The sequence below is a fragment of the Morone saxatilis genome, unplaced genomic scaffold, assembly GCF_004916995.1.
Source record: "Morone saxatilis isolate NCDOM2014 unplaced genomic scaffold, NCSU_SB_2.0 Contig5, whole genome shotgun sequence".
Lineage (NCBI taxonomy): Eukaryota > Metazoa > Chordata > Actinopteri > Moronidae > Morone > Morone saxatilis.
Genome location: NW_023340095.1, coordinates 16,220,129 through 16,234,528, shown reverse-complemented (window position 1 = coordinate 16,234,528; position 14,400 = coordinate 16,220,129). Strand labels below are relative to the sequence as shown.

The 14,400-nt window shown below is 40.5% G+C and overlaps 1 protein-coding gene across 1 annotated transcript in view; it reads right to left on the bottom strand.

Moving 5' to 3' along the window:
- The window catches only part of cand1 (cullin-associated and neddylation-dissociated 1), a 15,330-nt gene extending 11,665 nt beyond the window's left edge, over nt 1-3,665 (bottom strand). The window contains exon 1 of the mRNA XM_035677053.1: nt 3,650-3,665. Coding sequence (XP_035532946.1) covers nt 3,650-3,665 — 16 coding nt within the window. The remainder of the gene's footprint in view (nt 1-3,649) is intronic.
- Between the last annotated feature and the right edge of the window lie 10,735 nt (nt 3,666-14,400).

The following is a 14,400-nucleotide window of genomic DNA, read 5'->3' as shown; positions in this document are numbered from 1 at the left end:
GGGGGGGTTTATTTTACTCTATGGGGTTTTAATCGGGGATAATTTAACAATAGTTTGTTGGTTTTGTATTTTGTTAATTGTTGGTATTTTGATTTTTGTTATTTTGTAAGTTGCTCTAAAGTTGGTTAGTTGGTTTACTGTGGGTTGCACTGTCATGTTTTTATAAAGGTCGATAATAGATGTGTTGCATATCCCATTGTTAGGCACCTTGACATCTAGGTTATTTATTAGTTTTGAAAGGTTTGCGTTTTTCAGAAAAGTGTAACCATTGGAAAATTAGCGATGGGTCAATTGAACCTTTTGTTCAGCGCACTCGAGTTACTTCCTAACAAGTGCTGTTGGTAGATATAGGTCTGTGGTTTTCATGGAAAAACCGCTTTTCTGTTCATCCGGGTGAAGTACATTGCTTCCTGTTTGCTCTCCCCTTGGACTTTTCAGTTTAATGCCTGAAAGCAGGCCAAGTATAATATGAAACAAGATCGGCAGCAAGCCACAACTTTAAACAGCAACAGATTTTTTTTGTAGACATCCTTTTTTATGGCTCTTCTTCTGCATGTGGAGGGGCATGCACATCTGGATGAATTGTAGTTGTGTTGCCTTGCCTCCGACAACATCACAGCTGAAATTGTTTTTCTTTGCCTTCAACTGGCTCACCTTTCCTTTATGGAGGTAGACTGATTCTTTCAGCATTCAAGTATCTTGACCAGCGGCTGGTCAGCTCTTAGTCCTGAAGGTGAGGTTCTGTCTGTCCCCTGTAGAATAATTTTCACACACCACACACACACACACACTAACCAACATGCTCCTGGTGGCATCAACCATAATCCCCTACAAGGGAAATGTAAAAAACGCTCTTAGTGATAGGCCTCAGGGCATTACAAGCTGGCTTAGAAAGACTCTTTCAGCCTGCCCTTCCATGCCCCTCCATAGCCAATATTGCCAATTGATGACATGCCGACCAGCTAACATATGAGATCAAAATTAATTACTGTAGCTGCCACATTTTAAACCATTGTATAGGTGCATACTTTTAAAGGCTCCCAGTTTTATACAGGATATCACATCTTGAAAAAAAGGCAACATGGTTTAATGTAGAGGCTGCTTAATGCTTTTTTAGCTACGGAGATGATGCCAGTGGTTTGCCCAGATAATGGGCTTAAATACAGCCTATGTTTTTGGTGGACGTAATACAGTAAATAACCCAATTATTGAATGAATTTAGCCTGTTATATTTGTTAACACATACCATGCCACCAGTGGTTGGAGATGCGGAGCTGGGAACCTTGGATGTGAGGACAGAAACAAGTTGCGATGACCCTCTTAGGATTCTTGGGGTGTGTGTATGCAGTCAGAGGAACAAGCAGGCTTTTGTAATGAAGTGTTTTCCAAACCTCAGGAACTCAAGCCGAACAAGAGGCCTAGATAAAGGTTTGATCAATTGGATGGGATGGACAGAAAATGATTGCATTACCAATTCATCAGGGTAATTGCGTAAAAATGATCAACAGATTCAATTCATGATGAAGATAATATATAAATATTAGCCTCCTGAAATATATAATAAGAGATATCTTTCTAAGTCTCTAGCAAACATTTCAACCAGTGGACAAAACTCCACCATAAAAAAAGTGAAAAAGTTCTATACATCATCTTTCCACTGGGAAGCCTGCTCAGAGGAATGTCATAGTCATACTTTTGACTCAGTCTGGACTGACAACATTATTATTATACAGTCACTAACACATAAACCCCTATGTATAATGAGGCAAATCTTAATTATGAATACCTTTTAAACAAATAAAACCCATTGTTAAGTATGCATTATTGTACAGAAAATAGACGAGTCAAACACAGAAAAGTGGAACATGTTTAGCCATTCTCTTTAGAGGTTACTGAAAGTCAATTTGGGAAATGTAAGGAATGAAAGCACAGCAGGAGAACTACATGAAACAGGCTCGACAAAAAGAATAAATTAGATCTTTCAATTTGAAAATCACTTCTGGACTCCGTTGAACATAACTAATTGATGCTATTTGTAATCTTCCTCTGTGACGTACCGCTTCTGATCACCCTCTCTTGCTCTGACATCTGACCTTTTCCCATGAGGCTGCACTCCAATCACAGAAAAACAGGAAGAACATTGCCTGTGACAGCAGGCGTTACGAGTGGCCTCATGGGAAATGTAGTGCTTGGCAATCTAAAGTGGGGTATGAGTCACCATCTGTCTCCCTCACTCAGTCATTACACAAGCTGCACATGCGTGTTTTGGTGTATGTTTACGTGTGTGTGATTGTGTTTTCTGGTTATTTGTCCTACTGCTGTCTTACAGTTTGACTCTATTACATTTTGGATGACAAGGAAATTGTGGCTTGACCTTGCAAGATACTAAGAGAGTATCTTGGATGTCACACAGTCTAGTGTGTGCAGGTTTCAGGAAGGTCTGTGTGTAAGGGAAGTGCTGTCAGTGCTGGTAGCTGTTGACGTACACACAGAGAGGGTACACTGCTGCAATACAGACTCGCACACACACCACCTCAAGGCTGAGACTGTCCTACTGTGTCTCTACTTGGCACCATGTTTAGGTATTCCAGGCAACGCTCACAGGGTATATTGACATTCTTGTCTCATTGCTTGCTCCATTGTGCATTCTGTGAGAGCTAACCCCCCCATCTCTCTCTCTCACACACGTTCCCTCTCTGTCACTCTTTCTCTGTGTCTCTCTCTCACTCTACAGAGCATCGGACTTATTATTCTCTCTAACACTCAGCTTTGAAGTACAGACAGACAACGCATACATCAAAACAGGCACAGACACACATGCAAACACACGTACACAAACAGTGGTTACTGTACACAGACAATACTTGAAAGATACATTGATTTAGTGACCCTATTCATGTGACCAGTGTACTGATTTTATATGTGTGTATATATATATTGATGGAGTATATTGAGCAAGACTCTAGTTTACAGCCATGCTACCAGCATTGTGATTTTATGTGGTCATAAAACAAAGTTTGGGACAAATCAGAGTTTTTACCTGATGGTGGTGCTGCATGAAGCATCTGGTGACCACTAAAATTATAAAAATTTGTCCTGAAGTGTGCTCGAATGTGTGTAGCAATTTTCATGGCAATCCATGAGATTTCTAAGTCTGGACCAAAATGGTGAACCCGGCCAACATTGCCATTCCATGCTGCTATAGCGTGGCTAAAAATGTCAAGTACTGAAAGTTTGCAGTAAATGTTTTCACATATTCTTACAGTACTTTGATCAGAAATAATAATTTTGTTTAGGAAAAGTTCTTGTATGAGTGTCATTAAACAAGGATGCCCTTGAGAGGTTTGACTTATTTTGTTGAACAACAAAACACTCGTAAGGTGCTGAAAAAACTCTGGTTGTGAATTTGTTTTTGGAGATTCAGCTCTGTGTATGGTGGGTACAATCTGTTGTTGCTTCACAGGATTTTTTTTTTTCAACTTATGAATGGTTAATGGAACAGGTGGTATTCTGCAATCATACTGAAGCATTTCTGTGATTGAGAATTAATTGCTGATGTTTATAACTGATACCAATACCTGTAGGATATAGTATATCCTACTTATACTACAACTATATATTGTATTTTACCACAGTAACCTTGATTTACCTTGAAACTTGGTCATATTGATCCATACCCTCTAACATCAAACACTAGTTCTAGCTTTTGGTTTGGATGGGTTGTTAGCCATTTTTGAGAGACAACTGACAGTTACTTTAGAAGATACGCGGGTTTACAAATCTTCCAAATTCAACAAAGTACGTTGCTTGTCCATGTCCTCCCAAACATCACATCACAGCGGCAGGACGAAATAATTTCTTGTTGCCTTCCAAAACACTTAGAAAGCACTGTTGACATTCATTCATGATCAAAATAATCAATATTAGCCTCTGAAATATATCTTTCTAGACTCTCTAGCACGTTTCAACAGTGACAAACTCACCATAAAAAAGTAAGTTATACTCATCTTTCCACTGGAAGCTGCCTCAGAGGACACATCAACAAGTCATACTTTTGACTCAGTCTGGACTGACAACATTATTATTATACAGTCACTAACACATAAACCCCTATGTATAATGAGAGACAAGAGAAATCGGTTTAATCATCGGTCTGCTTAGGTTCAGGCTCAAAAATGACCTAGTTCGGTTTAGGAAAAGATTGTAGTATGTTCAGATCAAGGAAACCTCATAATAAAATAGGTAAAAATAACCAATTTGTGAAGACTAGGGGACAATAAAGATGTGGTTAAAGTTAGGGAGTGATTGTGGTCATGCTTTAAAAATGAAAACAACATAATTATTAAAGTCCATCCTCTTCCTTACGGGGACTTTGCCTTTCAGTCATAATACATATGGCTCCTAGTGGGTTTTGTCACTTGAACTTAAACATATGTTGCATTGGGGCACTTGTTGCAACAACTGACTGTCGTTACTTTTGAGAGAACAGTCTCATTTGGCAAATTATTTACATAATTCGCCTTACTTGCTACTATTATGTAATTTCCCATCACTTCATTAGTACAACTGGTGGTTGTTTTGTTGGGGATGGGGAGCTGCTGCAATACATCAAAGCAATGAATAACCAAAGGTTTTGCCAAAATCAAGAAAACCAAGGATTTTTCTGTTTTTATAAGAAGAAGGACATATACAATGTTAATTTAGATCTCAGTATCTCAGCTCAGGAGCTGCTGGAGTAAACAAATGCTTTACCAACCAAAGTAAACACTGCAGTCACACTCTTTGTAGCTGGGCACTGGGACAGACCAAGACACAAAACAACAGAAAAACTAATTTGATCAAATAATGGTACAAGAACTATGATCTCTCTGTGTTTGCTTGTCTTCATCTGAGACAAGCAGCTGTGGCTCATCTGATGCTTGTTTACCTCAGCGCTACGGGGGCTGTAAGGGAAGATACGCAGATAAACGTATAAATATATTACACTTACAACACAGGAATGGATCATTTCAAACAATTCCTTAATAATGTATTTTGTTACTAGAGAATAATATGTGAAATAAGCTGAAAAATATAAATATATAAATACATAAATAAATATGAATTGGAAAGGATTGAAATAGAAAGTAGGACTCATACGCATTACACACACTTTATAGTATAAACAGACCTAGTTTGCAAATACAAACGCGCACACACATTTGCACACCTTCAGGAGCTGGAAGCAATGTAGCTTACTGGTATCACCCTGGCCTGTGATGTTGGTTTGTTTATGTATGCCAAGGGAGTGATAACCTGCTACTGTAGCTAACATTTCTAAACAGCACCAGGAGCAGCTGAGAAAATGAATGGGCAGATTTCACCCGAGTTGGGTTGTTTGGCGATGAGAAGTCTTAGAGGCAGCTGGTCTCTTTGTCAGCTAAAAACACCCATGGGTTTATTTATTTTGACCATAGTGCATCCTTATCCTCTTCTGATCCACGCTTTTTCTCTCAACAGTTGTCTAATGTTGGCATCTCAGCTATTGCTGAGGAAAGTCTTTTTTCCCTTTTTAACTAAATAGCACCTCACAACACTCCTCCTTTGATATACTTGCTACAAACCTCCTTGGCTGGGATTATGTATTACGAGCCTAGAACTAAAATGAGAATTGAGGAATTTATTTAAAGCGTGCTCCTGATACCGAGACAGCCTCAATCAAGGACATTTTACTTAATTTGTTTTTTCAAGTTTTGGTGTAATTTAATTCAATTCCGAAGATGTATATTGTTAGCTTTGCGTATAGAGTAATTACAGTCTACAATTATGTATGCAACATCTCATTTTGCATGTCAAACTTCTTAATTACAGGCCAGGTATCAAGTTCACTTAAGAACAAATCTGAACCACATAAACAGACATTTACATTTGCAAGCACACTCATACACAGAAACACAGAGGCTCATGTGCTCACACACACACAGGTCCACTAAACTACATTAAGCGATTCAGCATTGATCAGAACCCCAGAGAGTGGACCTCTTAGCTGTTCTATTAATTATTGATATGGGCCAGGAGAGCACAGGGGCGCTCATCTTTACTTAGCATATTAAGGCAGGAACCTTTTCCTTCAAGGCTCAGAGGCAGAAGCCACTTATGGGAGGTTTGTGGCTACTGCATTCACATGCTGATGACATTTAGCGGAGCAGGGAGTCAGGGGACCTTATTTAGATGATGGAGACATTAAGACGTGGCTGTAAGCTAGCAGACCAAAGTCATAATATCAAACTGAATAATGTGCAGAAGTAGTGAGTGAATCCCCAAGAGACATGCTTGTTTGCTCTATTATCGTACATATTTGTCATCACTGCATCTTTTATAGAGGCAGTCCCAGGAATAAGCTCCATTTAAGAGGAAAAATAACTCCATACCAGTGCCTGCTGTGTATTATTTTTTAAAGTTGATAGAGGGCTTTCACACCCTGCTTGTATTGAAAAATAGACTTCTCTGTGTGTTCTGTCAGACAGGTAAAGCTGAAAATAGATTGAAAGGGCTGGGAGGGTTTGTAGACACCTTCAATGATTTGTTTCTGTTTTGATATGTCTGAGTTGTTAAGTTACACATATATTTTTCCGTGGTAAAAAATCACAGCGATTCTGAGGATGAGATGTGATGTGAGCGTGGAGTTAAATGAGAGGAGAAATGAAGCCTCCTGGTGTTTATGCTCCAGCATGCTGTTCAGCAGATCTGCAGGCAGGTCAGAGCTGCCAGGCAGGCAGACAGCGGTGGTGGTGGTGGGGAGCCAGTCACATACAGATGACACAATTCGCTGTGATGCCACAAAGCTGGCACTTACAAAGACCAGCGGGAAGGGAGGCAAGACACATCCTGGCATTTCTGTGTTATGTAACTGCTTGTACACTGTGGAACATTTAAGGCCACGCTTCACCTGAGACAGCAGATGCACGTGTTTTTAAACACCCTAAATGTTTTTGGTGGCCCAGTGGGCAGTGAAAGTATCATGTCACGTGTCATGTGACACGTGGTTGCTCTTAGCCTTATCCAACACCATAAACTATACATATTAATCCTGCATGAATATCTTCCGGATCTCTGACATTTCAGTCACAGATCCACTCAGACTTTGTTCAGTTGAAATTACAAAAATACAAACAAGCAAAGCAGACCTTCATGAGATAATTCTTCAGTGTGACCAGTAATTTAGTAAGGATGCAATTGCTGAAATATATGTACAAAAAACTTTTCGCTGCTACACTCACATGCCATACTCCTCTCAATGCTACATCCTGTATGTCCAATGCACCCTTTGGTCATGGCAGTGTACCCATTAGTGCTCTTTTACTGCATCCCTGCTGCCATGATGCTTTTGAAAAGCCATTCTGTTACTGGCTGCTACCGCTGCCTCCACTGCAGCTGCTCATACAGTGTTTCAAAAGCCCCACCGCCACCCCAGCATGCACCTGTACGCTCTGAGTCTACCTTCCCCTAGAGGGGGACGTTAGTATCGTTGCTCCCCAATCCATAGTGCACTGAGCTGGATGTTCCCTTGTGAGGAGTAACAAGGTCAGAGCCTAGGTGCCAGCGTTAATGCTGAACATGTTCTACATTCACAAACAATCTATTCCATATGAGTTAGCTGACTAACATTATACACATCTGTACGTCAAACTAGTCACCAGATATGGGACAGATTAACCCCTAGTGAATGACATTTTATTCCTGCATACCACAGGGGTGAAACGCAGGTGACAACACTGCTGACACTTCAAATCTCCTGTCTGCAGTGCACCATATTAAAAAATGACACTTTCAAAAAAGATTTTGCTTCCAGGGGGCGTTTGGGTCAGTTTCATAATTCTAAATAATTTTTTTATGTAACCCTTAGAGAGCTTTACAATCTGTAAACAGATATCAAGCCTAAAAGATGAGTGTAAGCAGGGGGTACACAGATATATGTGTTTCAGCAGATTGTCAAAAGCAGTAGCCTGGCTATATCCATTTTGTGCTGTGATTGAATCTATTTAAAATTATGTCAGTATGGTAGAAAGGGACTCCCTACATATTGTGTCAGTTAATTGTGTCTTCCTCAGCATCAGTTCGCTGGTTGATCAGATGCAGAGGACAAAGGGTGTCCTCAGATCACTGCTGCTAACCACATTATAGACTCATCACTAAGAAAGCAAAGAGCTCACAGCAGTGCAGGAGTCATTGTGTTCCCCCTAATGACAACATAAATCCTCACATGTCCTCTTCTGGCTGACATGGTTTTGTGTTCATATGAGGATGCTCATGCAGTTTATTCATGTTTGTGCATGTGTGCACGTGTACGCACACCCTTTTGTGCGTAGTATGTGGGGGAGGAAGAGGAGGTGTCAAGCATGCACTGGTATCCAGGAAAAGATTGTTCTGTTCTTGTAGATGTGAGTGGGAGGACACTGTGGAGTGGGGTCATGTGGGACTGTGGATACTCAGGGAATTAAGGAATTACTTACTCTGTTTCCAATTTCAATGCAAATGTTGGGCGTGTGATCTTGTAGAAGAGTGCAGAGAGAGAAGAGGGGAAAGTGTGCAGGGATGTTTAGAGGCCTGAGTATATTCATATTACCCAGGATTGGTGGTTGTGAGTAAAGATCTCCAAGGGCAGGACCTGGTGGGATCATTATAGCTGCAGAAGAGAATGACCTGAAGAAGGTCACTATACTCTTTGTGCCAGCAACAGCGTGCAGCTTTGTCATATTTTCAAAAGCTGTTGGTTACTGTCTATTCATAACGTCACACTTAACTCTGTTAGCTACAAGTCTGGCCTCTGCAGTCAGTCCAGAGGAGGCCGTCAGCATATATATGCTCTTTATAAGTTTCTGCCCCGCTTTCCTAAATTCCCAGGAGTAAGTCTTACAGACTCATTTACATAATGGAATAGAACAGACTCATTGGGGATTGTGACTCTGCTGAAATATGCTCCAAATTTCAATTTCATAAAACACATTGTCATGGCTCAGCAGGCTGTGTCTCCATACTCAGATACTACTCTGTCACACAGAATTTATCATTCTTACGCCCCCCTTTATTTGTAGGATTGTAAGGAGTAGCAAATTAGAGGGAGAGAATGAGCAAAGGAAATATGAGAACATGAAGGAGATGGAAATAGTAAAAAAGGTGGAATTGAATTGGGAAAAGATGACAGCAGTAGTAACCAGTAATAGTTAAGGTCAGGAAAAAAAAAGGAAAAACAAACGTGGGTGAGTGCAACACTGGGAGATCAATGGAACAGAATGGAAATTTATAATTGTAGGTTAGGTGCCAAATGTACAGTCTATTACCCACAGATGGTTCTTTTCACTGGGGGATATTTGGAACAGTACAGTGAATGATTATTACCTCATGGGTGGAAGACCATTGTGGCCAAACTTCGTACCAAATTTATTGACCATTAAAGGTGTTGATTAAATTATCTAGATGGACTAGATCAGAGAGCTAAATACACAAAAGGTGTTTTACTTATATCGATTCAGGGATATCTCTGCATAATTGCATGCAAATATCTTTCAAATCCAGCCTGACATATGTTCCTTTGAAAACTTTGTGTTCTTGACTTGAGTTTGAAATTGAGTTTGTTTATTTATTTATTTTTTAACAAATGCTTGCAGTAATTGCAGCAGGTCAGTGTGAATGTTGGAAATTCTTTATTATTAGGAATAACCCCTTGAGATGAACCATCTCGTTTTCAAGGTTGTCCTCAAGGAATGAACATGCTGACATATACAAATTGTGTGCATAGAAGAAAAGAAAGCAGCCAAAGCCTGGTTCAGTTTATTCCTCCTGTGCAATACACCTCCATAGTTGTCCAAAAACAATTCAAAACACATTGATGAGCCACACTGCACTGGGTGACGCCTTCATTATCAAGAACGCAGGCGGCTAATTTGAGAATGTGCATGATCCTGCTGCTGTAAATCATCATTTGCACATCAAAATTGCTACTAAAATTGGCCCAAACAAATGCTCTATTTACTCCTGTTTGAATAACAGTAACAGAATAAATGTATATACAGTGTTCAGACCTATATTTTTAAAAATTTAAAAATGTATTTATTCAATAGAGATGAATGGACTTGGTGCTAACAGTAACAGACACAGCAGGTCAGAAAGTATTGAGAGACAGACTAAGGGATTGTTGGATTTGGATCTCTTCATGCCAGACAGAATATTGCCAGCATTATCATTTACAGCTAATTCTGAAATGAATATGGTCATGTGACCCGACTTGTGATCCTTCTACAGTCCGGCTCTAACCCCTATTCTTGGAGGATTTATGTGAAAAGGCCCTGAGCTCTAATGTCCTGCTGAGTGGACCTTGAACTGCAGGGAGACAGAGGCTATCAATTATTTAAGTGAGATATGGGTTATCTATTATTGCTGTGCACAGAAAAGAGTGTTGTACTTTCATCACAGCAGACAGTTGGTGAGAATGTTCCTCATTAAGCAAGCCCTCCATGAGTGGGTGACAGTGATTAGTGCTGAAGAGGACACATATACTTGATGAGGCTGAAGTGTAGTATTAGCCTGTGTTACATGGAGCGTGTGTTTGCAAGTGGAGCAGAGTACACCAAGAGTTCCTGTGTTCTCTCCTCCTCACAATGGATGCAGCAGAGTGTAAAATCTCTGGATTATGAAGAGCCTGACCCAGGGACATGCACACATGCACACACACACACACCATTACACACATGCTCCACTCACCCCATTTATGTAAAACTCTGCTATGCCTGTGCACCTGCGCTATACACACACAACATAATGATCATGGGTATTGCAGGTATTGCAGTGTTACTATTATGGGAAGCTGCTGCTGCCCCTAAGCTCCTCTCCTCCCTTCTGCTCTCCTCTCATCCTCTCATATATCAACTCCCCTAAGCAGTGGTGAGCTGGGCCCTGAGGCGAGCTCTCTTCCAGCCAATGACGCTATTAGATGGTCCATTTTGTCATCACAGCCCAATGGAATTATAGCCATGTTCCTGTCTGGATAAATATTGGATGTGAGGAAGGAAGCCTTGAAGGAATACACCGTAGTGCACCCCTCTCTGCCACCCTTGCCCATTATCTCTGTTTTCCTCTTGTGAGCTCTAAATGTGAATGTATGACATGCATTCTATTACATGTGATATCATGGTGTAGATCGATGATATGAGATGACAGTTGAGGTGGTTTGAGTGGGCCCTTGAGTTGTAATAAGCCAGCAGGTAATGGGACACAAACACGTTTCTACACAGCCTCTTGTAATGGGCTATATGGCTTAGATTAATGGACCTGTCATTGCTTGCTCTGAACATATGGTCCACATTTACCTGAGGAACATTTATTGAATTCTGGTGCATATACTGTACAGTTCTAACAAATCTATTTTCCAGCAGCTAAGCAACAAAAAAAAAACTCAAGCAGGTGTTTTCGGTTTTGTTTTATAATTTCCTGCTGATGTGTGAAAGCAGTTAATTAACACTAAACATCTTGTTTTATCCTGACTAATCTTTAAAGTTTGCATCTTGTCCTACTTCACTCAGACTGTTATTATTATTATTCATTATTATATGCTGAACTAAGGCATGCACTATTTTTGACCAGTGGTAACGCCCTGCCCCCCTTTAGTTACGGTTGCTATGACATTCAGCCTTTCCACTCTCCCTTTGCAAATATGCAGTTTACATGATGACATGGTAAACATTTTTTTAAATAAAAGGTCCTTGATTTCAATAGTTGACTTTTTAGTGACTCGTATAACAATGAAAACCATAGAAAAGGGTCTCCATATGCGTCCGATGGCTATTCTAATCAGCATGTGAAATGATGCAAAAGAAGCTGTAAGGGTTCTTTATTATAACATATCTTCACCAGGCGATGATCCCTGTGTAAGACATACAAATAAAGAAGAAGCATTGTTCTTGTATTGCAGAGCCGAGTAGTTACAGTATTAAGAAACACATAGGAAAGAAGCTGCAGGTCTACTGCAGAAATACTGAAAGATACTGAGAGAAGCAACACAAAGGTTAGATTTATGCTTCATTGTATTTTCAAACAATATGTTTCACTTTCACATGAGAAAGGACAGAGCAGGACAGAGCTGCTAACGCTGTCCTAATAGCATCTGTTAGCTACCACAAAGAATCTATGCCAGATAGTATACCAAAGTTACTACCTTACTAATGTCAGCCAGTGATGTTAACATTAGGGGTTTTCATTAGAGCTGATAAAGTGTTTAATGTGTTTCATGTTTATTCCATTCCTTAGAAGTTTGCTCTTATATTTTCAGTTTTGGAAAAGTAATTAAAAAACCCCACAACCTTTTTAAACTCTTTCAATAGCGGGTATAGAGCCCCATGCACACAGCTTTAACATCATTAGAAATCAAAAGCTTGAGAAGCCTATATTGCCTAGTTGCTCAGCTTTGATTGGACAATTGCTGGGCTTCAGCAAACGGTCTGTTAGTCTTATAATTCTGAAATGTTAACTTTGTATTCATGGCTGTTTGTGCTTTCAGTGTTTTTGTATAGCAGTAGATTCTCTACCTAGGCTGACAAGTTTATGGTGGTCATGAATACACTCTTTTAGGTGCCTATCTTTTAGGGACCTTGAATGCTTGACTCGATCATGATAACATTCTCTAAGCTATCATTATAATTCAGTGTAAACTTGATGCTTTTCCCTGCAGTAGGCCTACTAGCAGTGTGGGCGCTGCTCTGTTCTGTTCTCCTCTGCTTGCACAAGCTCTCGTTCTCTCCATGATACAGAGCTGCAGCTTATTCTGGCAACAGCAATCAGATTAATAAGTAAACAAGCTAGTAATTGTCCTCAATGAAATATTCAAATGATACGGCTGTTTACTAAAAGGATACTCATCTTGGAATTTCAAGCATTAACCACCCATGATGATATGACATGTCATTACAATTACCATCTCTCTCCCTCTCTGACTCCCTCTCTCTCTCTCACCTCATCGCCCCTTTGCATGTGAGTGCACTCTTAGGTCGTGTGTGCAACATGCACATACTTTCCCTTCAGTTGTGGTGTATTTTAGAATAATGTACTGCAGAAAACGGATACACAGCTTAATTCTGATCAAATGTATACACCAAGTGTGCTTTGCAAAATATAGTGCCATCTCTGTTGTTCAACCGAAACCTACATCTATGTATATGCCACTGCATGCATTAGAACTCTGTGTTAATCCTTTCATCTTGCAGTGTATGTGTGTATAAGTGCCCATGTATGCTTGTGTGCCTCTGTGATCTTGCTTTCTGTCTAAGCGCAGCATTGCAGAGCACAAGCTGCATACTAACCCAATCATTAAGACATAAATGAGAACATCAGAATCTATCTGCAGTCTCGCACACAGCAGTCCCGAGAGAGAGGCAGAGGGAGGGAGAGAGGTGGGGGGAGGGCTGACCAAATTATCTTCAGTCTCTCCTTCCTCCTCTTCTAATGTTTGCATCTCCCCATTTCTCTCTTGCTCTCCCACTTCCTTTCTTTCTCTGACAGATAGATGCACAGGGGCGGAATGTGGCCTGGTTGAATATATCATACTTTCTGCCTGTAGTTTTTAGTCTAATTGGGAGCAGCAAAGCGGCTATGTCTCAGGCTTGGCCCAGACGATGTGACCCCATCGGATTCTACCATTCCCTTCTAATTTTGTCCTGCATTTCAAACATTGGCCAATCCTGGCCCACTTTCCCCTCCATATGTGTGATAAAAAAGAGAACTTCAGAGAGAACATGAAAAGATGGAAATCTGTGATAGAGAGGGAGCTGGGCAAAACTGATGGAGACGAAACGCTAGCAGTATGCTTCAGTATAGTGCTGTTGTTAGAAAAGGTCAAAAATGTAGTCTCTGTGTACAAGTGAGTGAGTCAATAGGTGTGTGCTTTGGATGATGATGGATGTGTGAGAGAGAAGAGATGCCTCACCAACCAGAGAAACTAGTAAAAATTAGAATGTGAGGAAAGGTAGGCAGAGTGACAGGAAAAGAAGGAAGGAACGATTGAGGGGGTTGTGACTGAGGTTAATGATTTATCGAGGTCAAAGCAGGCTCTGCTGACCTCTCTGGCTCTATGGAGACCCTGCAGCACTGGGAGTGATTCCCACAGGGACCATGGCATTTTCCTCTGTGGGAATGGAAAGCTTGATCAGCGCTATGCTTTGTAAGCTCCAGGTTATATGATGATTCAAACTGCAACAGCTGCAGAGCAAAGAGCTTGAGTTCACTGCAATGACCCATTCCACATAGTGTCCGTGCATGCATGTGTGTGTACCTACTGTATATCTGTGTGTGCATATGCATACATAAATACATAAACATAGAGCATTGCCCTTGAGTTTGCTCCTTCTTTGTGGGATAATCATTTTAGAAATT